The sequence below is a fragment of the Macadamia integrifolia genome, chromosome 12, assembly GCF_013358625.1.
Source record: "Macadamia integrifolia cultivar HAES 741 chromosome 12, SCU_Mint_v3, whole genome shotgun sequence".
Taxonomy (NCBI): domain Eukaryota; kingdom Viridiplantae; phylum Streptophyta; class Magnoliopsida; order Proteales; family Proteaceae; genus Macadamia; species Macadamia integrifolia.
The window spans coordinates 7,415,273-7,436,718 of NC_056568.1; the positions used below are offsets into that span (position 1 = coordinate 7,415,273).

At 36.8% G+C, this 21,446-nt stretch overlaps 2 protein-coding genes across 7 annotated transcripts; both read left to right on the forward strand.

The window, feature by feature from the left end:
* The first annotated feature begins 226 nt into the window (after positions 1–226).
* On the forward strand, positions 227–9,468 carry LOC122057607 (ATP-dependent DNA helicase DDX11). Of its 6 annotated transcripts, XR_006133577.1 has the most exons (10): positions 229–464; positions 582–1,220; positions 1,330–1,418; positions 5,016–5,369; positions 5,798–6,100; positions 6,179–6,415; positions 6,510–6,731; positions 7,788–8,364; positions 8,628–9,082; positions 9,169–9,468. XR_006133577.1 is itself a non-coding variant. In XM_042619764.1 (9 exons), exons 1-9 carry the CDS (start codon positions 290–292, stop codon positions 8,646–8,648), a joined length of 2,613 nt encoding a protein of 870 aa, XP_042475698.1. In that variant the 5' UTR covers positions 227–289; the 3' UTR covers positions 8,649–8,792. The 6 variants fall into 6 exon arrangements, 5 of the variants coding, with proteins under 5 accessions (XP_042475698.1, XP_042475699.1, XP_042475697.1 ...); XM_042619764.1 differs by lacking the exon at positions 9,169–9,468 and having other exon boundaries at positions 227–464; positions 8,632–8,792; XM_042619763.1 differs by having other exon boundaries at positions 8,628–9,468.
* A 9,522-nt stretch (positions 9,469–18,990) lies between these two features.
* LOC122057608 (polyol transporter 5-like) lies at positions 18,991–21,180 on the forward strand. Its single transcript, XM_042619768.1, has 2 exons — positions 18,991–19,559; positions 19,661–21,180. The coding sequence occupies exons 1-2, from the start codon at positions 19,418–19,420 to the stop codon at positions 20,962–20,964; spliced, it is 1,446 nt and encodes a 481-aa protein (XP_042475702.1). The 5' UTR covers positions 18,991–19,417; the 3' UTR covers positions 20,965–21,180.
* Positions 21,181–21,446: the final 266 nt, after the last annotated feature.

Here is a 21,446-nt window from a genome sequence, read left to right on the forward strand (position 1 = left end):
CAAGTAAACTTTTCAAAACATAAAGGTGTCAAGCGACTGGTGGTGTCCGAGTAATCAACCCAAAAACTAAAAAAAAAAAAGAAAATAAAATCACACTTAGACAAATGATGATCATACGCGCTTATTACGCATGGGTCCGAATTGTATAATTTGGTAATTGGTAACTTCAAAATGTGCAAATCCGTAAGTTGGATTTACGGATTAATCAGGTAATTGTTCCCATAAAAAGATTCGGTTTACGGCTTCAAAAAGGCGCGGGAAGTGGTTTTGCGGAGAAGAACAAGCGGCAATGGCAGCGGCAACCGACGCAGTGACAACGAAGATGGAAGAGAAAACGACCAGTGGAATGGAGGCGAAGTTCTCTGCATTTCCGTTCAAACCTTATGGTATACAACTCGATTTCATGAAAGCTCTATACAGCTCACTCGACAAAGGAGGGGTTGCCATGCTCGAAAGCCCCACTGGTAACTCACTTCCCTCCCCCAAACTTTTTCCCTCACGGGATTGGTTGGGATCTCTAATTAATTCTGAGATTCTGATCTGATTTCTTCTTCACTTCGAAATCCATTTTGCGAATACAGGGACTGGTAAAACCCTAAGCATCATTTGTAGTGCGCTGCAGTGGATTGTGGACCGGAAGCAACTGTTGAAGTCTGAAGCTGGAGGAGTTTCTGGTCGCAATGGTACCACTGGAGATCAACCTCTATCTGACGATGAACCTGATTGGATGAGGAGCTTTGTTCCGGTTTCAGAAAGGAAAGACCAAAAACGAGAGAAGGCTAAGAAACTAGGTCATAGATCCTGGGGTTTTGACAAGAGGAGGCCCAAGAAGGATTGCAGAGATTTGTTCTCCGGGAGCGGGAAGGAAGAGGAGGATGTCGGTAATCAGAAAGGGCCTGTGATGCCGCAGAAGACTAGAGATACGGTTGAGTTGAATGAGGATGAGTTCCTGCTGGAAGAATATGAGAGCGAAGATGAAGGCAAAGATGATGGGAATCCAAAAAGGAAAGCAAATAGTGTTAGTTTCAGCTCGTCAAGTGATGGGGAAGACGAGGATGGTTTGAGAGATGAGGAGGAAGAGGAGGATTTGAAGGTCTATTTCTGTAGTCGGACACATTCCCAACTCTCGCAGTTTATAAAGGAGTTAAGAAGAACAACTTTTGCTTCTGAGTTGAAGGTCATCTCTCTGGGCTCCAGGAAGAATTTATGCATTAATGAAGGTATACAAATTTATTTTGCTTGTAATAATTTTAATTTCATAAAAAAATTGCTTATTAAAATGTGAATTTAAGTATGCCTTACAGTCCTGTATTCCCGGATTCCTACTAGAGGTTCACAAACTTGGGAATTCCACTAGGATCAGTGAGCGCTGTTTGGACCTTCAGAAGCATAGGAAAGAAGAATTTTCCAAAACCAAGGTTTGTACAAGATCCAACTTACTTTAGCTGCCTTCGTGGTCTCATTTTAATGCATTTTATTTGATATACTTATCTCTTAAAATCAAATTTTTTATACATTTAATTCCATGATAAATATTGTTATTTCTACATTCATGATATTAAATTTGAGAACCCAGAATCAGAGTTGTTATTGTCAAACTGCTTTTCTATTTAGCTCTAGTAAGCGAAAGGTCCCTGCCCCTCTCCCCCTTTTTCACCAATCAACCTCCAATGATTTCCAGTCTGGATTTCTTTTTGAAACCTGATTCCTTGTTTTATAGTGCAGAAGCTTGTCCCTCATGATCATCAGGTAATTGGCATATATGCTACTTAAGTCTACCATTATCTTTTCTCTCCAAGTGAGCTAGATGGTCCAACATCTCTATATCATGCTCTGTATGATGAGGGTGGGACCCCCATTAATAGTGGTGGGCCTGTATCTGCTGTATTATTTACATGGATAGCTTAAAATAACTGTTCATTATATTGTCATTGTTTGTCATCATTTTTTCTTCATTCTCTGTTTCAAGCCTGATAGTAGCTTCTCAAGTATGTCATCAATGTCCACATGAAAAAATACATGCTAGTAAAAATCCAGACAAGTACTTTTGCAAGGTTGTCTTATGCAGGAACTCCCTGGCTTCCTATTTCCGTAATGTCTAGCAAAACTGGTCTATCGAACAGAGAAATGGATCAATTGATTGTAGTTAAATTTCACCTCAGTTGAAGATATTTAGAAAAACTTCTTACTTTTCCTTATCCCCACTTTTTATTTTAAAAGCAAGAGAAATTATCCTGAATTCCGCCACCCTCAAAAAAAGAAGAAGACGAAGAATAAGAAATCAGTAACTAGTTCTAATTCTATGAAGTGATTGTAGACCTGTATTAAGCCCCAGCTGGCAGCAGTGGTGTGAGAAAGTTTGTTGCCTTGATTTGAACATAACACAGTTTGTTGATGCAATGAGCCTCAATCATGATGCACACGTTCAAGTTCAGCTTTAACCATCAAGAACTAGTTTCTGTAAGTATTGAACTGAATCCAAAGGAACTGTAGCTTGTTCCAACCTATTTGAAGAATTTTCCATTATGGTATAAAAAAATGCATGTGGTACAAATTCAAGGGGCGCTGCTTGGTGTGATGGTAAAATCTTGGGCTGCCAGCATGGAGGCACTTCATAGAACTCGTACTGACCATGATCCACCTCACCAAGAACCCTGCAGAATTAAGGTTCTTTTATGTTGTACCAATTCAATCACTTTCAAATAACTCAATGGTATTGATTAATTGATGATTGCAAAAGAAATGTAGGGTGTACAATTTTTTTCCCCTAAAATTAACATGCTTTATGAGACAGACCAGTAAGTTGAAAGCTCAAATATGCTTAGCAAAGAACCTCTTGACCTTCATAATAACCTAAATTATCCATTTGAATGGGCCAAGGAATTCAGTTCCCCCCCTCTTAAGATGCCTGAAATCCTTTTAGACCAATGATGGGGTACCCTTAGACTTGCTAAGGGATCTGCTAATCAGTTTTTGGAGGCTCTATTTATTTTATTATTTTTTTTTAAAAAAAAATTCAAATTTAGGGTAAAATTTGAAAGGAATTAGGATATAAAGAATATATGTTAGGATTCTTTAATCTTTAAATCAAGATATCCAGATTTAGGGTTACAGCTCAAAGATTATGCCTTAAGTTTCCTAACAAAGGAAAGACCACTAATGGGTATAGAAGATCATTCTGTATAAGTGGTGGGAGAGGGTTGGGCATGCCGGTAGCATGCCCAGCCTTTTCTCATAATTGGTGGGGAATTTTGGGATTGGTTGTTGAGTTGGGTTGAGTTGAGGTTCAAAGTTTCAAAACAAGATAGGTTAATAGGATGGAAAATCAGGGTGATCAACTGAAATATATGGATGGAATGAAATACGGATCAATTAAAAGTAGCTCCTTGAGAGAAAAATTCACCAAATCGTTAACTAGGAAACAAGGTAAACACAGAACGTAGAGAAAACAGGAAAGTATACTGCAAAGCACAAGAGGCAGGGTGGGGAAGCAAGGCATATCAATTTTTCTATTTATGGTGATGGAATCCACAATAAACAGTACCATCATTCGTTGTCTACCATACCCCGAAATTATTGACTAAGAATGAATGGGAGCCTTTTGGGACGACAGAAGCAGCCGAGGATCTTAAGATGAATTCATATCAGCATAAAGATTGGTAGTCTGAGCTCAAGCTGGGAATGTGCCTTTTTTATGTTTTTCTTTAGCGGTGAAAAGTAGGTTCTTTGGTGCATAGTAGAATTCAAAAGAATTCATTTTTGGGGCTCCTGTACAAATTATTATCCTTGAGTCCATACGGTAGGACTGTATATATTGTCTAGTTTCTTTGCATGTGAATTGGGACCTTGGGTCATCTTACCTCCTTGTTATATTTAATAAATCATGAAGGCTGCAAGAGGAAATATGGGCTTATAGTTATCATCCTAGAACTATTCTCTCAAAAAAACTAAAGAAAAATCGAGTCAAACGGAGTCTATACTTTGTTTCTTCTTAAAAAAAAAATAATGAACAGAAGCGTTTGATACAGTAGAGTAAAGCATGAGAAGGAACCTACAAAAATGCAGTGAAAATTGATCCCTTGTGGCCTGGTTTGAGGAATAGCTTGGCCTAAGATGGGCCTTAGAAGTGCCTTCAATGACCTGCATGTGTGCAGCTTATCACCCATTTTCTGTTATCTAAAGTCATTGTACAACAAGTCTTTTCTACATTCCATGGGGAAATTGTACCATAACCTTATAATTCCTACTATGAATTGCCGGTTTACATCCATCAGTGGTTGGGTTCAATGTTCCATTTTTTCTCGGACTTGGTTTGAGGATTGAATTTCTTTTTGATTATGAGAATGCTGTTCCTGAAGTGTGGTAAAATAAATTAATTTTGCTCTTTATTTGGAATAGGAAACAAGAGTGCTGTAAACAATTGTTGTTCTTAGGAATCTTTTAAGTTTATTTCCCATGTCTATATTTGTATTGGGAAGTCTTGACATTCTCCCAGGCAAGTGTTCTAAAGAGTTATACCTTAGTGTTAAAACTTGCCATGTGGTAGACCTGGATGGATATGGGCTAGTCCATGTGATTGGGGCTGCTGCACCCATCTCCCTGTCATCCGATGAAGGAAGTGGAATAATAGTTAGTATAGCTTCATAAAATCAATGCCATAATGTTAGGAATCTAGTGGCATTTTTGTAATTTTATTCATATTGCATTCACTTTTAGGCAGTTTCTCTACTTGTCCAGGGTGGTGTGTCCTTACTTCTTTATCCCATGAGCCACCTCATCTGTGCATGTGGTATTTTGGTTGTTAGTTTATGTTGGATATAGACAGCACAGATTATGGAAGTTGGGGGTTTGACTTGTACCCCATACTGATACCCATAACACGTTGTGACTGACATCAGTTGCTTTGGGTAAAATGAAGGTCCAGAGATCACAGGACACATCTTATTTAGTAAGGAAATTTTTTTCACTGGGGAATGAATGTACTTCTTGACTGATATGACAATGTTGACATGCAGATTGAGGGTAATGGAAGAAGAATACAACGGAAGAAGAGTTCATCTGGATGTCCAATGCTCAGAAAGCATAAGCTTCAAAGACAGTTTATGAATGAGGTCACTCAACTGGAGGCCTTGGACATTGAGGATCTTGTCCACCTTGGAAAGAGGATTGGGACTTGTCCATACTATGGATCCCGAAGTGTGGTCCCAGTGGTCAGTCTTGTGGTCCTTCCCTATCAATCTCTTCTCTTCAAATCATCTCGTGAATCACTTGGCCTAAATTTGAAAAATAGTATTGTCATTATAGATGAGGCTCACAATCTAGCAGACTGCCTTACCAGTATGTTTGATTCAAAAATTACCCTTTCACAGGTAACAATTCTTTATGTTATTAACTTATTATCATTACTGTCACTTGGTTTTCCTATGATCAGTGTTGAGTCTATACTCCGAAGAATTCATTATCTTCATTGATCCTTAGTTGACATCATTACTTGCCTAAATCTGATTGACCTGCTTGAAATTTGCTAATGCTAGTTGGTTTCCTATGGGCCAGTACTGAATCCATATTCCACTTTCTGTGGCTGAGTTGAAAGTTACACTTCAGGTTCGTTTTGAATGTTCACTACATTGAGTTTAACTCAGTCAGAATATGGAGCAGTGCACAAGTGGTGAGTCATTTGACCGGAATATGGAGAAGTGCACAAGTGATATGAGTCATTTGACCTCTGATTATTGGAGATCTTTTAGATGAAATAATATTGCCATGTGTCAGTGTATTGAACTTTTTCAATTTGTAGTTGGAGCAGGTACATTCCCACCTGGAGCTGTATTTTGAAAGATTTCGGAAACTCTTAGGAGCTGGCAACCGAAGATATATCCAAACGTTGATGGTCATCACTCGAGCTTTTCTCCGAGTGTTTCTTGATGACAAAAATTCAAGTATCCTGAGTTCTTGTCAGGGCATTGAACATGACCCTGGAGAAAAAAATGTCTGCGATTCTTCAATGGCTATTAATGAATTCTTATTCTCTCTCAATGTTGACAACATCAACCTGGTTAAATTAATGCTGTATATAAAGGAAAGCAAAATCATTCACAAGGTAAATGCCTATACGTACCATGAAATTTGTCAATTCTTAGTCTTTTCGAGGAAGGTCATTAATTATCTGGTCTCTCAGGTCAATGGCTACGGAGCGAAACTAGCTAGTATACAAGGAGGTTCTATGATTGATGATGGTGGTGGCAAGGAAAATGCTTTATCTGGTTTTCAGGCGTTAGTTGATGTCTTAAGTTCACTAACTAATAACGATGGTGATGGGAGGATAATAATCTCAAGGAGAAGAGATATCTGTTCTAGCAAGCAAGAAGGATATATTAAATATGTCATGCTTGCTGGAGAAAAGATTTTTTCTGAGGTATTGTAGTAATGCTGAATTTTACTGGTTTTGTGCTGCATAAATTATGTTTTCAGACTTCGGAAGCTGAATCTAGTATATGAACTTTCCACAGATAACAAACCAAGCACATGCTGTTGTGCTGGCAGGAGGAACTCTGCAGCCTATGGAGGAGACAAGAGCACGACTCTTCCCATGGATACCTCCAGACCAATTACATTTTTTCTCATGTTGCCATATTGTTCCTCCTGAGAGCATTTTGCCGATTGCTGTTTCTCATGGGCCCTCTGGTCTTTCTTATGATTTTAGCTACAGTTCCAGAAGCTCTCGAGTCATGGTGAATGCATCTCACTGTTACTTGTCTTTTTTTTTTTTTTTAGATGGGAACACCATGGAGGGAGGGGGGGAGGGGAAGGTGACAGCCAGGAGACCCGAACTCTATCTTGGTGCGTGTGGGCTAAACGCACCACAACCTCACCAATTGCACTAGGCAGTTGTTGTAACTGTTACTTGTCTTTGTTATTGGAATTTAGGAAGAGAAACCATCATCTGCTTTCACTGCCATGCTAACACTATCTACTAAGTCTTAGGCTTCTCTTTGAGTGAGTTCTTCCATAGAATCTTGGTTAACTTCACTCGTGTCCACATAGGTGCCTTTGTGGAAATTTTTTTTGTATTTGAATTTTTTTTTCCTGGGAAATTCAAGGGTTTTTATAGTTGTAATTATCTTGTTTAATGCTGACATGCTGTAATTTTGTGTTGTTCTGGGTTGTAGGATAACATACAGCAACTGTGAACACTGTTGTTGGGTAGACAGAGCACTTTACATTTTGAGATATAATATTGACATATCTTATAGAAAAAAAAAGGAAAAGGGTAATATTAAGTATTAACAATGTGTTGAAGGACGCTTTAGTGGTTTGCCATATAAACCTAAAGGACCATAAAGTGCATCCCCTGTACCATCCTCTTCCATTCCGTACTATGTAGCAAACTTTTTTCCTTTCCTTTTTTTGTTTATTTAAAAATTGAGAAGCACAAGAGAATGTTGCTAGGTAATAGTGATATAGATAACTGGGAAGCATTTAATTGCTTTAATAGACATACCTATCCTAAGGAAAAGCTACAGGAGCCGAGTTCATTTATATTCCTTCAATGGTCTGTTCTATTGTTTATCTTGGTACTGTGATATTTTTGCTTCCTCTGTTTTTGAGTCCAATTCTTTGTCATCTCTTTTGGAATTCATATTTGGACCTGTTTGAAACCAATCTTCTTCTTGTTCCTTTATAGAAATATTTATAGTTTTATTGTCTTAACTATGAACCTTCAGTTGTAATTGTTGAAAGGCAGGGTGATGGGTGAATAAGCTGTGGTTATGTCATTGGAATTGCAGATAGAGGAGCTAGGGCGTTTACTCTGCAATCTAGTGACAGTGGTACCTGAAGGAATTGTTGTATTCTTCTCATCATTTGAGTATGAAGGTTTGGCCCATGATACATGGAAAGCTTCAGGCATCCTTGCAAGGATTATGAAGAAAAAGCGTATATTTAGAGAGCCTAGAAGTAATGCTGATGTGGAACTAGTTCTCAAGGAATACAAGGAAACTATTCTTGCATTGTCTGCTGGAGGTCCAAAAGAAAATCCAGTTATTTACAATGGTGCTATGCTTCTAGCTGTGGTTGGCGGGAAGGTATCAGAGGGTATTAATTTCAGTGATGGAATGGGTCGATGTGTAGTTATGGTTGGACTGCCCTACGCCAACCCATCTGACGTTGAGTTGATGGAGAGAATAAAGCATATTGAAGGGTTGGGAGAATCAAATAATAGCAGAACCCCTGTGATTTCCACTAATAATGAATCCTGCAACGGCGAAGCAGTTCAAGCTGGGTTTGGCATCTTAAGAAGTTGCAAGCGACAAGGGAGAGAGTACTATGAAAATCTTTGCATGAAGGCCGTGAATCAATCAATTGGTATGTACTTATCTGTACCACAGTTATCAACCCATTCCTAAACACTTGAGAGCTATCTGTCTTTTTGACGACAAATTATGACAAATTGACAGTGCAGTGATTTCTATGGTCAGACTGAGTTTTGGGTCTGCACCCCCTGCATTGAACCAAATTTGAAATGATGCAATGTTTTATTTGCCTCAGTTGTGCTTTATCTATGGATGAGTAGTATACTATTAGTTAATACTTGATACCCATTTCACTTACTTCCGTTATTGTGTCAGGTAGAGCTATTCGGCACATAAATGACTATGCAGCAATCTTGTTGGTTGACTCACGGTATGCATCTGATCCCTCAAAAAGATGCTTCTCTCACCCAACAAGCAAGCTTCCTCAATGGATAAAAGATCGTCTAATTTCTACCACCAGTAATTATGGAGAAGTCCAAAGACTGCTTCGTCAGTTCTTCAAATTCAACAAGGAGAGAAAACAGAAAATTTGACTGGAAATAGCTAGTTCCTGTGGTGTATATATGAGATTATATGCTTATCTTCTAGGTGTTTGGAAAGTCTTGCAGAGCACCATGATGCACTACTCCCTTTTGTTTGGGCAAGTTGGGAGGCTTATAATTGGTGGTTAAGGACAAAGGGTTCAACGCCTGTGGCTGTCACTAGCGGGCCTGTGATTGATCTGGAAAGAGACTCATAGAGGTGTGAAACTACTTTCTAAGTGAAGTGAGGTAAGGTGAAGTGGTGTTTTCTGGCTTGTATTCATTTGCATAAGGATGCAGAGGTTGTAATTGGGATGGGGGGACTCTTATGTCAGATTGTACATGCTACATATATTGAGGAAAGCACCACTGGAAGCAGCTGCAGAATTGATGATGCATTCACTACAAGAAGTGCCAAGAAATGAGGATGTTGTCTGACAATTTGATGATTTCTGTAAGTTTTGCATCTTTATACATTTGTATTTCTTCCTTATTTTCCTTTTACATGTATTAACATGTCCTCTCCTACTGGGAATGCATGTTATTTTGCAATTCCCTTGATGGCTCTTGGTTGCTTGTTATTCACCCAAAAAACTCTTGGTTGCTTATTGAATGGATAGTGCATCTATTGGGAAGTAGTGTGTTTCAACAGTGATTGGGGTCCTCAAATTTTCTCTTTAACTTGGTAATGGAGAGAACATCAGCTGCAATCAGCTCGGCATGTGTTTCAATCTATGTTGGACACCACATACTGGCCTTTTGGGCTCATGAACGTTTTCCTTTATTGCATGAAGTTGTTCTGTTCTACATGAGTGTAGCTGCCCAATGAATTCTTACTATTAAGGATTCTAATGTATATCCTATTTGTTAGGGTGCACGTTTTGGTTGCTTTGAGGTAAAATATTTGGTGTAATGGTCTTCACATGGTACTGTAACATTACACGTACAACCTATGGCTTGTTACTTGTTACCGAGACCTGGAAGAGAGACTCACCTTCTCCTTCTGTCCCAGATAATTATATGATGGAAAATCACACAAAATTATAACCCGAAAGATTTAAAAAAAAAAAAAAAAGAATACTAGTAAAGGTGTATAAGATACATTATAAGACCGATTAGTATCCAGTTGGAACTAGAACTGCTAGCATCCGTTTAAAAGGCATATACAAGATACATTATAAGGATTTTGGTCATGTGGGATGTTTTGAATGATTTTGGATATTGATTTGGTGTTGGTAATTTGGAAGTGCGGAATTTTGTATTTATTTATACGCTTAGGGAATGGGGATTTCCTCTTTAAGTAATTGGTTTTTATGCCTATGAATAGATATTTCAGTGTTTGTATGCTTAGGAATGTTGGAGATTCTTTACCATAGAATCATATGAATAACCCCATTGATGTTACAATATAAGAATCATAAACCAATCATAAAAGATTAACCATAGGTGTAGTCCCTAAACCAAAAACACACAAACATATAGATCCCTCTATATGATAATCAATTGGAGTAGAAGAATACCTGTGTGTAAGTTTAGAAGTCCCATAAGTATTGATCACTTAACTCTCTCCCATGTGCTTGAAGATTAGTCCCATGAAGATTGTAACAAATAACTACACAATGAAGTCCCAACCCTAAGATCTTATGTAGCCATTCACCCTTGGAATACTCTCACATGCACTATTCCTATGGGGGAGTCCGTGCTTCCAAAACCATGAAGGTGTTAAAGTGACGGTTGCAGGGAACTTTAGTTTCTACTTATAATAGAATACCTAAAACTCTAATTTATTCCCACAATGGATTGGGTTAGGAGTTTCCTAATCAGAGTGAGACTATAATTGTTTGGGCCCAATGGATCAATCGGTATCAGTTAAACCCACATAAAAATCCTAATAATCTCCCACTTAGGCGACACTGATACTAATGTCTTTCCATTAACACCTGGCCAAATAATCCCAAGACTGAACACCATTCAAACAAACTTTGATTTAATGAATAATCTCTATTATTGAACAATAATGGAAAATACATCTCAATATACGACATATAACTATCTAATATTACAAACAATAGAAAATTATCAATCTAAATCGTCTGGAAACATATATATATATATATATATATATATATAAGGAATTGATATCATACCTGTAATCACATGAAATATACATTTTCTTATAGGTTCTTTCTTGATCTAAATATTAGCCTACCTTGAAAACCTCACAGGTAGTAAACTTTGATATTAATCAATACTTAGACAATTGTCATTTTCTTGAATTAATATTTTACTTTGATATATTGCCATGGCTAACTGCAATTTCCATGGATTTAGGTTAAACACCACCATAAATCACAAACTTTGACAAACTGCTTGTGGTTCATCACCGCTACCATGGATTTATGTTAAATACCACCATAAATCATAAACTTTGGACTTAGGCTAAATACCGTCATAAATCATAAACTTTGACTAAATACTGCCATCCATCACAAATCCTAACGAAATACTGTCAATTATCTTAACTTATCGTCAATTACTTTGGTTAAGCATTGCCAATAAACCTTAGTAGGCTCCACATTTAAACTTTGCTTTTGCCACCATGATATCTTTGGTTAAATGATATCATAAAACTCCCACTAACCAAGCATATAAAAAACCTCAATAACACCAATGTCAGAAAACATGATTCTTGAGTACTTGGTCGATAAACTTGGGTGACATCACCTTTGGGCAAATGTCACATTTACCTTGGGAAACACAATTGAACTAAATGTACCACTTTGGTAGGTTTTATTCATTCCTATAATGTTTTTCACATTGGAGATGAATACTTTAATGCGTTTCTTACACAATTAGGGACAACACAAACAAATGAATCATAAATGTACATAAATAATTTAGAGAATAGGATTTAAGATAAAATTATTCCAAAATTACTCCGAAATCATTATAAACTTAATAGGTTAACAAAATTGTTCCTATTTCCCTTCGGTTGTGCTTTGATCAGTAACAACACCTATTTGGGTTCCCTGAGAGCTAAAATCAGATTAAATAACAAAAAAAAATCTCAGGTATGAAACATACACACCAAATAACCGGGCTAGAAAATTTAATATATACATCTGGAAAATAAACTACACAATAAATATACATCTAGCAAATAAAACATACAAGAGTCACAACCGTAACTACATTCCTATCTTTTGGGCTAAAAATGCACTAGTTCTCTTGTAAATTTAAATTTACTGTGAAAATACAATTACTTTTATCACATATAGGCTTAGAAACCTCTAAGTTACTGTCCTTTCTATATATGCATTTTCTTTAACTTGAGTGACATCATATTTGGGCAAATGTCAGCAACTTTGATGTGCTTGAAAAAACTATGAAAGAATAGAATGCACTACTTTAGTGGATTCCACTCAATCCTTTCATAGCTTCTTAGAAATATACTGTGTAGTATAAAATATGCGGAAGCTCACACCTAGTTTAATTCTAACATATTTATCCATCATAGGGTATTTCAAACAAAACATACAAGTACAAAATAACATTAATATGAATTTACTATATATTTCGGCCATAAATAATTTTTCAATATCATGATAATAATAAATCAATGCAAAACTCAAAATAGTTTTTTTGCATGAAAAACAATATAGTACATTGAATTTATCCTCCCACTAGCAACTTAGTATATTGAATTTATCCTCCCACTAGAAACCTAGTATGCTGAATTTATCCTTTCACTAGTCGAGCCACATAAAACAACTTAAGGTCCATAATTCTATCCTCCCACTTGGTTTGATCAATTATAAATTAATCCATTTATTTGAGAACATAATTCATTAAATGTGACATATATATAAACTTGTTCACAAGTCCAAAAACAAAAGAAAACCAAATATTTTTATCAATTAATGTTCATAAATAGGTTTTCAAAGGACAATGGTAGTGTTTGAGAACTTAGTATTGGATTGATCAAAACCGATACTAGTCCAACCCAACCAATCCGAATCGATATAATCGGAATACAAAAATAACACGTTAAATAAACTTATAACCTATGATCATAGTCATGAAACACTCATCCACCCTATTGTCATTAATCAATTGTCCAATACCTTTTAGGGTAAAAAAATCTTTGCTTTAAAAGCATAATATCAAACTATTGATTTGATTTTCCTAGTATGGAAAACTAGGTCTTTGAGGTATAAATAGACCTCCATATTCTCAAACCACTTTTAAAGATATTTAGTTTAATGGTTCAACTCAAGGAAGAATAATCCATTCAATATATAATTAATGTATGTAACATCAATAAAATTAAAACCAATATTACATCATTAACCATTAAACGTAATCAGAGTGTCAACCTAACTACATTATCAACCTTTGGGTCTGGATTGCACTGACCCACTCAAAAACTACAATGACTGTGGGAGCTTTTCAACTTCAAAAATTATTACCACCTTTGGATGAATAGCAACTTTTAGGTTAAGATCTGTCTATATTATACTTACATTTATGCTTATCTTTGATAATGTCGCCTTTAGGCAAGCATTACCTAATTCCTGCCAATAATTTTCTATCTTTGAAAATAAGACAAAACCTTCGAGTTGCAAACCTATTGCAGTAATCTTAGATTTTGCCACTTTGGTGGGTTCCATCAATTTCACTGCAATAGCTTGCAACTACACCTGACATCTTAAATTTGTGGGTTATTTAAACATGAACTAAATATCATTTTACATGTAAAAGAACAAGCATGTAACTATTAACAAAATAAATATTATAATGATCAATTACTTCAAGAGTGTTAATCGGAACTACATTTCTGACTTTTGGGTCTGAAACATACTGATCCACTCAAGTTTTCACTATTATTGTGAGATTTCTTCAAATTTTTAAAAAATTACCGTCATCTTTGGATGGACATCTTCTAGGTTGAGAAATCGCTATTCCGTTTTTTACTTGCTTTAACTTTAACTTCTCTTTGATAATGTCACATTTGGGTGAACATTAACAATCTTGCTACCAACTATTATTCTTTCTCTTTTCAAACAAAGAAGACATTTGATTTGTATTATGTTACAACAAGGTTGAACTTTACCACTTTGGTGGATTCCATCAAATATTACTGCAATAGTCTAAAAATTCATTTCGGTAGCTAAAAGTGAGATTGTTTAAGCATGAATAAAAAAAATATTTATAAACAAAAGAATGAACTATCATTATCAATGATAAACAAGTTCATATTCTGATATGCAAGTGATGTATGAGTTGATTTTTTTTTATTTCTTCTAATTAATAGAAAAATTATGAAGAATCATAAAACACCCATACTTGTAACTTATACAAAATAGACTACAAAAGTTGACCAAAACTAGGCTTATAACATATCAAAACGAAGAGCACGAAAAATTGGACCCAACGTAAAAAATCAGGATGAAAAATTATTTAACATTTTTCTATACGAGCCATTTGAAGTTACAAAAAAATGGATCAAAATCAATATGGTTTGCCCAAACCAACATGTTCGGCCAAGTGGTCTAATCCGGTTCGGACATTTTAGTTATGGGTCAAAATCAGGGTCAAAATTCGGGTCTTGGGGTCGAATGGTCAACGATCGGGTCAACCTTTGACCGAGTCAAACAGGGTTGGCCACAGGTTGACCCATTGCACCTCCGCGTTAACTCAGAAATCCTAATGAGTTGACTCGGCAATGACTCGCCATCGCATTTTTTTTAAATAAAAGAAAAAAATTCTCTCCTCTGACGACCCATTTTTGGCAGCACGTGCCTACACATCCGGAGGTTTTCGGTAACGTGCAGTATATCGTCGCGACGGTCTTCTCGTCCTCTACAACTTTTATGAAGAAAGTTTTTCGATCCGAGATATATAAGTGATGGTAAAATTATGATTTTCATGATTTGGGACCCAAACCATATACAAAATAATTAAAATTTTTTTTTATTCTAACACCATAAGGGTTGCCTCTGATACCAATTGTTGAGGATTCTTTATCATAAAATCATATGAATAACTTCATTGATGTTAGAATACAAGAATCATAAACCAATCATAAAAGATTAACCATGGGTGTAGTCACTAAACCAAAAATACACAGACATATAGATTTACCCCATACATGATAATCAATTGGAGTAGAAGAATACCTATGTATAAGTTTAGAAGTCCCATAAGTATTGATCACATAATTCTCTCCCATGTGCTTAAAGATTAGTTCCATGAATATTGTAACAAAGAATTACACAATGGAGTCTCAACGGCTAAGATATTCTGTAGCCTTTCACCCCATAGTTAGCAAATTCGGATTCGGGCAGAGAATTATTTGAAATAATTTTGAAATAATTCGATTGGTTAATTTAAGGATTCGGTCAAAAAAGCAGACAAAATAAAAATCGGAGTCGGATTCGGATTTCAAGAATTATTCGATTAAAAAAATAAAAATCGGGAAAAAAATTCAGATATTATTTTTATAGTTTATTGTATATTTTTTATTTATCAAGTTATTAATTTGATTTGTATACTTAGAAAGAGAAAATTACTTTATACAATAAAGTAAAAAACTATGAAAAAATTGTCATTGAGCGATGGAAGCAATGGTTATTGTAATCCAATTTCTACTCATGAAATAGATTAGGCTCCAAAACAGTGAAAGCAAGATTACAACTATAATAAAATAAATAAATAAATTGACCACAAAAAATTTTCACTATCCTTTTGCTTGGGTTCACAAGATCCATATTGCACTAAGACGCATTAATTTTTCAAAATTAAAGCAACAATATAAAAGAAGATTGATCGATATGGCGATATGAATCTGTCCTGGTTCCTCGAAACATCAAATTATCCATCAAGGCTTGATATCTCCCATATCTTAGGATGAACTGATGAAGTTATGAGAAAGAAATGAAACAAAGAGTAGATTCGTACGATTGTTATAGGAATTAGATGGAGAAAAAAGATGGGAAGAAGGAGGCGGAAATTTGGGGGAGAAGAAGATGAAAAAAAAAAAAAACTATTTCGGTGGTGGGTACCGTGGGTTTCATATATGACGTTTTGTTTGTTTGCTTGTTTTTTTTTTTTTTGATACTGTTTAAGTGGACTGAATAATTCGGTTTAATTCGATTCAACCCGAATTATTCGCGTCTTAAAATCAAATTAGTAAAAAGCGTGTTTTTTACCGAATTTTATTTTTAATTTGCATTCGGTTAGAATTTTTGATTTAATTCGTAAAAATTCTGTTCAGCAGAATAATTCACGAATTATTAGGCCAAATTGTTAACTATGTTTCACCCTTGGAATACTCTCACATGCACTATTCCTGTGGGGGAGTCCGTGCTTCCAAAATCATGAAGGTGTTAAAGTGACTGTTGCAGGGACCTTTAGCTTCTATTTATAATAGAATCCATTATTCGGCCGAATTGTTAATGAGGTTTCACCCTTGGAATACTCTCGCATGCACTATTCCTGTGGGGGAGTCTGTGCTTCCAAAATCATGAAGGTGTTAAAGTGACTATTGTAGGGACCTTTAGTTTCTATTTATAATAGAATCCCTAAAACCCTAATTTATTCCCACAATGGATTGGGCTAGGAGTTTCATAATCAGAGTGGATCTATAATTGCTTGGGCCCAATGGATCAATCGGTATTAGTTAAGCCCACATAAAAATCCTAACAAGGAATTGATATTTGATTACTTGTATGATTAGAAATATATATTTGATTATTTGTATGCTTAGGAATGCATTTTGAAAGATATGACAGGCCGCTTGATTGACTGGCTTTTGCTTTATATTTTCATTTATGTTTAAAAAATCTGCCCTCTCCCCTCCCCTCCCCCTCTTGTATGGCAAGCAATGGAAGTTTGTCCTGCAAGTTTTTGTGAGATAGAATTCTGTAGAGGGTTTCCAGCCTAAACTAACAAGTAAGATTACCATTAATGTCATCAATTCATAAATTGTAACAGTAAATATGGTATGTATTTCCTACAATGAAGGCGTGGAAAGTAATATCTCAGCCAAAAATTTTCAATGCTTTATTTTGTTCCATAAAAATTTGATCTTGTTGCAGATATTTTGGGTTGTCTAGGAAAACCTTTCTATCTAGGTTGGATTAGAAAAATGCTTGGTCTAAATATTTAACCTGACAAGGTATTGACATGTTTGATCCAAGATCAGCTTCGGTTAACTTGACAGTTGATCTGAATTGAATGGACAAATGTTAAAACATCATATATTTGTAAGCTTTAACATCACACAAATCAATCACAACTCAGAAAAATAAAACTTTTTATTTTTATCTACCCTGTATTTTAGGGGGTTTGGATTTAGGATCCCCTGTGAATCTTTGGACAAGATTAGATTGTGATCGACACCGTCACACCATTTCTATGAGTTTAGCAAATCTGTTGAGGACCTCCTTCCAATCCCTCACATTGTTGGTGTGCTTGTATAATAGTAACCCAATGGATTGACCTCGTCTCTCCTCACCTTGCGTTTCTCTTTCAGAGGCAAATCATAAAACTCCATTGCCACCGTCTCAACCCTCCTACAAGCATTGGAGGGCACACCATGGTTGATTACCTGGAAGAACCCCTAGTCTTTACATGCACTTCCTATCTCCTCAACCAGATCCGAAATGGCCTGTGGAAAGTCTTTCTAATATCCCTCCAAAGAGGGAGAGATCGACTAGTGGGAACGGTTGAGCTCTCGTTCTCAGTTGCAGAGCTAGGTGTGGAGTTTCTCGATTGTGAAGTTAGGAGCATCGCAAAGCCCGATAGATTTATCAGGATTATTTTACGAACAAATTAGAAGTAAAATTTGTCATGGGCTTTTCCAGGAAATACAGGGGTCTTGGTAAAAATTTTCATAAAAATAAAAATTTCAAGTTGCGAAACAAACAGCGAAAAATCTTACATGGAAAATTTTTCATGTCAAAACAAACAGAGCCTCCGTTTTCGTTCACGGTCGAGTTCATCAGTGGCCAGCAAGTGAGCGAATTTCCATACACTTCTTTGTTTTTGTTGCTCAGCAGCAGGATTTGGGAACAAAGATTTTACAGGAGACCTTGCGGACAGATTCTCCTGGAACTGGTTTCTTTTTTTTTTTGGATGGAGATCTTCTTCATGGAAGATTCATCCATGTGGTTGTCCATATCTCTCTGCCGAGAAATATGGAGAGAAATGGTTGGTTTTCATTTACTTTCTGAAAACCATATCCTCATGTGGCTGTCCATAAGTTATGGAGAGAAATGGTTGGCTTTCATCTACATTCTCCATGGTTTGGATTTGAAAGAATGAGCAATTAAGCTTGATTTGATAGGATAGATATCAATTAAGTACAAGGATGTGAAGATTGCTAGTCCGCCCAAATACAAAAGCTTCTTGGATTCAACACATAATTCCCTGGAGAAATCTGCAAGTCCATTAATGGCTGCATCATCAAGAAAAAAAGAAACGTTCCTTGTTTGGGTTATGGCTGCTGATCTTCTTCACAGATGGAGAGAAATGGTCGGTTTTCATTTACATTTTCTATGGTTTGGATTTGGAAGAATGGGAAATTAAGCTTGATTTGAGAGGATAGATATAGATTAAAATCAGGTAATTACAATATTGCAAGTTAGGGTTTTCAGGTGGATGAGGAAGAAGGGGTATGATGATTGGGTTTGGGAAGGAATGTTTAATAGAAAGTTCACAGCCTTGTAAGGGTATTATGGTCTTTAAAAGAAGTCTATTAAGCCACTTCTTAACGTAATAGGTTCTCCCTAACGGAGTTGGTAAACCGTGAGCTGTAGAGAAAAAAGTTACATCAAGTCATTCGATTCAATTTTGATTAGAACCATTGGTTCTTAACATAAATTCAAATTTGAGCGGAACCAAATTGTAAGCACTCATTTCATATCCAGGATGTGATCATATATTATAATTGATTTGGTTCGATTCAAGATATTTGGTCTAAAATTGAATTTGATTTTTGGTTTCAATTCCGATTTAACATCCTTACCCTTTTTAGTTTCTCTTGTTTTTTCTCTTTTTAATCTCTATTTTTCCTTTTCTATTCTATTTTATTTTTACACCGATCGATCGATCCTATTAAATTGGGATAAAGCTGGGTGGTTGTTTTAAGGATGAGAGGACTCAGAGGTGTGCGTGACATAGGAAGCCGCGTGTTGCCAAACCCTAACGACTCGCCCACTCCACTTGCCTGTAGCTACAGATCTAGAGACGTTATAAACGGTCCACCTCTCTCCCTTATCTTCAAATAATCTTTCCTTCACAACTGAATCACTCGTTACCCAAAAACAGAAACAAGTGTAGCAATAACTGTTTTCACAGTTCACACTTCCTTTCACAAGTTACACACTCACACGGAGTCTCTATGGGTGGTTTCTCCCCATCTTTCTCTCTCAAGGGTTTCTCAAATTTCAAATTTCTCTCGAGGGTTTCTCCAATTCCAAGGGGTGATTAATGCCTGTACATGGAATCTGATAAACATCAATTCAGAATTCTAAAGAGGGTCTGGAAAGCGTAACCGTGGAGAGAGAAGAGATTGAAGAAATGGATACGGAGGAGAATTGCAGAGAGACCATAGAAATTGAAGCGCAAGAAGAAACAAAGGCAGCTCCTTCGGTTGGTTTCAACAAGTACGTCTTCGCAAGTGCTATATTGGCTTCCACTAACTCAATTCTCTTGGGTTATGGTGAGTTATTCTATTTCAACTCTGAGATTCAAAAAAAAAAAAAAAAAAAAAAAAAAATAAAATAAAAATTTCCATTTTTCCAATATAAGATCATTGTGCAGATATTGGGGTGATGAGTGGAGCGATACTGTTCATCAAAGAAAGTCTCGAAATCACATCATTACAAGTTGAAATCTTGGTGGGTTCCTTGAATGTGTGCTCCTTGATTGGATCTCTAGCCTCGGGGAAGACCTCCGATTTAATTGGCCGGAGATACACCATTGTCGTCGCCGCTGCAACATTCCTGGTCGGTGCCCTTCTCATGGGCCTCGCTCCTTCCTTCCTCTTCATGTTGGCTGGTAGAGTCGTCGCCGGAATTGGCGTTGGTTACTCATTAATGATTGCGCCAGTGTACACTGCCGAGCTCTCCCCTGCTACGACCAGGGGATTCCTTACTTCCCTCCCGGAGGTTTTCATCAACGTCGGAATTTTACTCGGTTATGTCTTCAATTACGCTTTATCTGGCCTCCCAGATAACATCAACTGGAGGCTAATGCTTGGGATCGCATCCGTCCCTGCAATTGGGATTGCTTTGGGCGTCATGGTGATGCCCGAATCGCCTCGTTGGCTCATCATGCGAGGACAAGTTGAGGAAGCCAAGCGGGTTTTGATTAGAACCTCCAATAGCGAAGAAGAAGCCCTCATGAGACTTTCAGAGATCACAAATGCTGCTCCTGCTTCTGAGAATTTGCCAGGTGCGTGGAGAGAGATGTTCGTTAATCCATCCAAACCTATTCGTCGGATTCTTATCGCGGCGATTGGAATCAATTTCTTCATGCAAGCCTCAGGCAACGATGCCGTAGTTTATTACTGTCCAGAGGTGTTCAAGGCTGCCGGAATTCACAAGAAGAAAGAGTTGGTGGGAGTGACGATCATTATGGGCATCGCCAAAACCTCTTTCGTTTTATTATCGGCTCTTTTCTTGGACCGGTTTGGGAGACGTCCGATGTTGTTATTAGGTTCGACCGGGATGGTAGTGTCACTAGTTGGACTGGGTCTGGGCTCGAGATTCCTAGAGGGTTCAGTGAGGAAGCCAGTGTGGGCGATAGTATTATGTGTGGTGGCAGTCTGTGCTGATGTGTCATTCTTCTCTATTGGACTCGGGCCCATAACATGGGTGTACTCGTCGGAGATATTCCCAACCCGACTTAGGGCACAAGGGTCGAGCTTGGCGGTCTCAGTGAACCGGTTGGTGAGTGGGATTGTTGCAATGACCTTTTTGTCCATCTCTGAGAAAATATCTTTCGGTGGGATGTTCTTTGTATTGGCTGGGATCACGGGCATAGGTGTAATTTTCTTTTATGTATTCTTGCCGGAGACCAAAGGCAAGAGCTTGGAAGAAATGGAGGCCATCTTTCAAGATTAGTCCCCTTGAGACTTACTAAAAAACAGACTTAAAAGAGGAAGAAGAAATGTAGGCCTTAGATATATACTCAACCATAACCAACTTGTTTGGCAATTAAAAGTGCATTTGCCAACCACATGATTAGGATCTAAAGGCTGTGATGTGCATAGTGTTGATTCTCTAATTGTTTTAAGTTTTATCTCTTGATTATAAAGTCATATTTTTTCAGTAGGAAAATTTGATGGTTTGGGTTGGGGAGACTTAGTTTGTTTTTTAAATACACTAGGGATTATTTTTGTTCTCTTTGTTGGTGGAGTCTAGTCCCTCTTTGTAATATTTTCCTTTCAATTCTTTGTGGTTTAACATATTTTTTATTCATATAAAATAAAAATACCTTGAGTTTTGTTTTTCATAAAAATGAAAAAAGAACGAAAAGTCTAATAAAGGTGAAAATGGCTCTGCCCTTATAGTTGATTCTGATCCAATTTTATCTTTTGATCTGT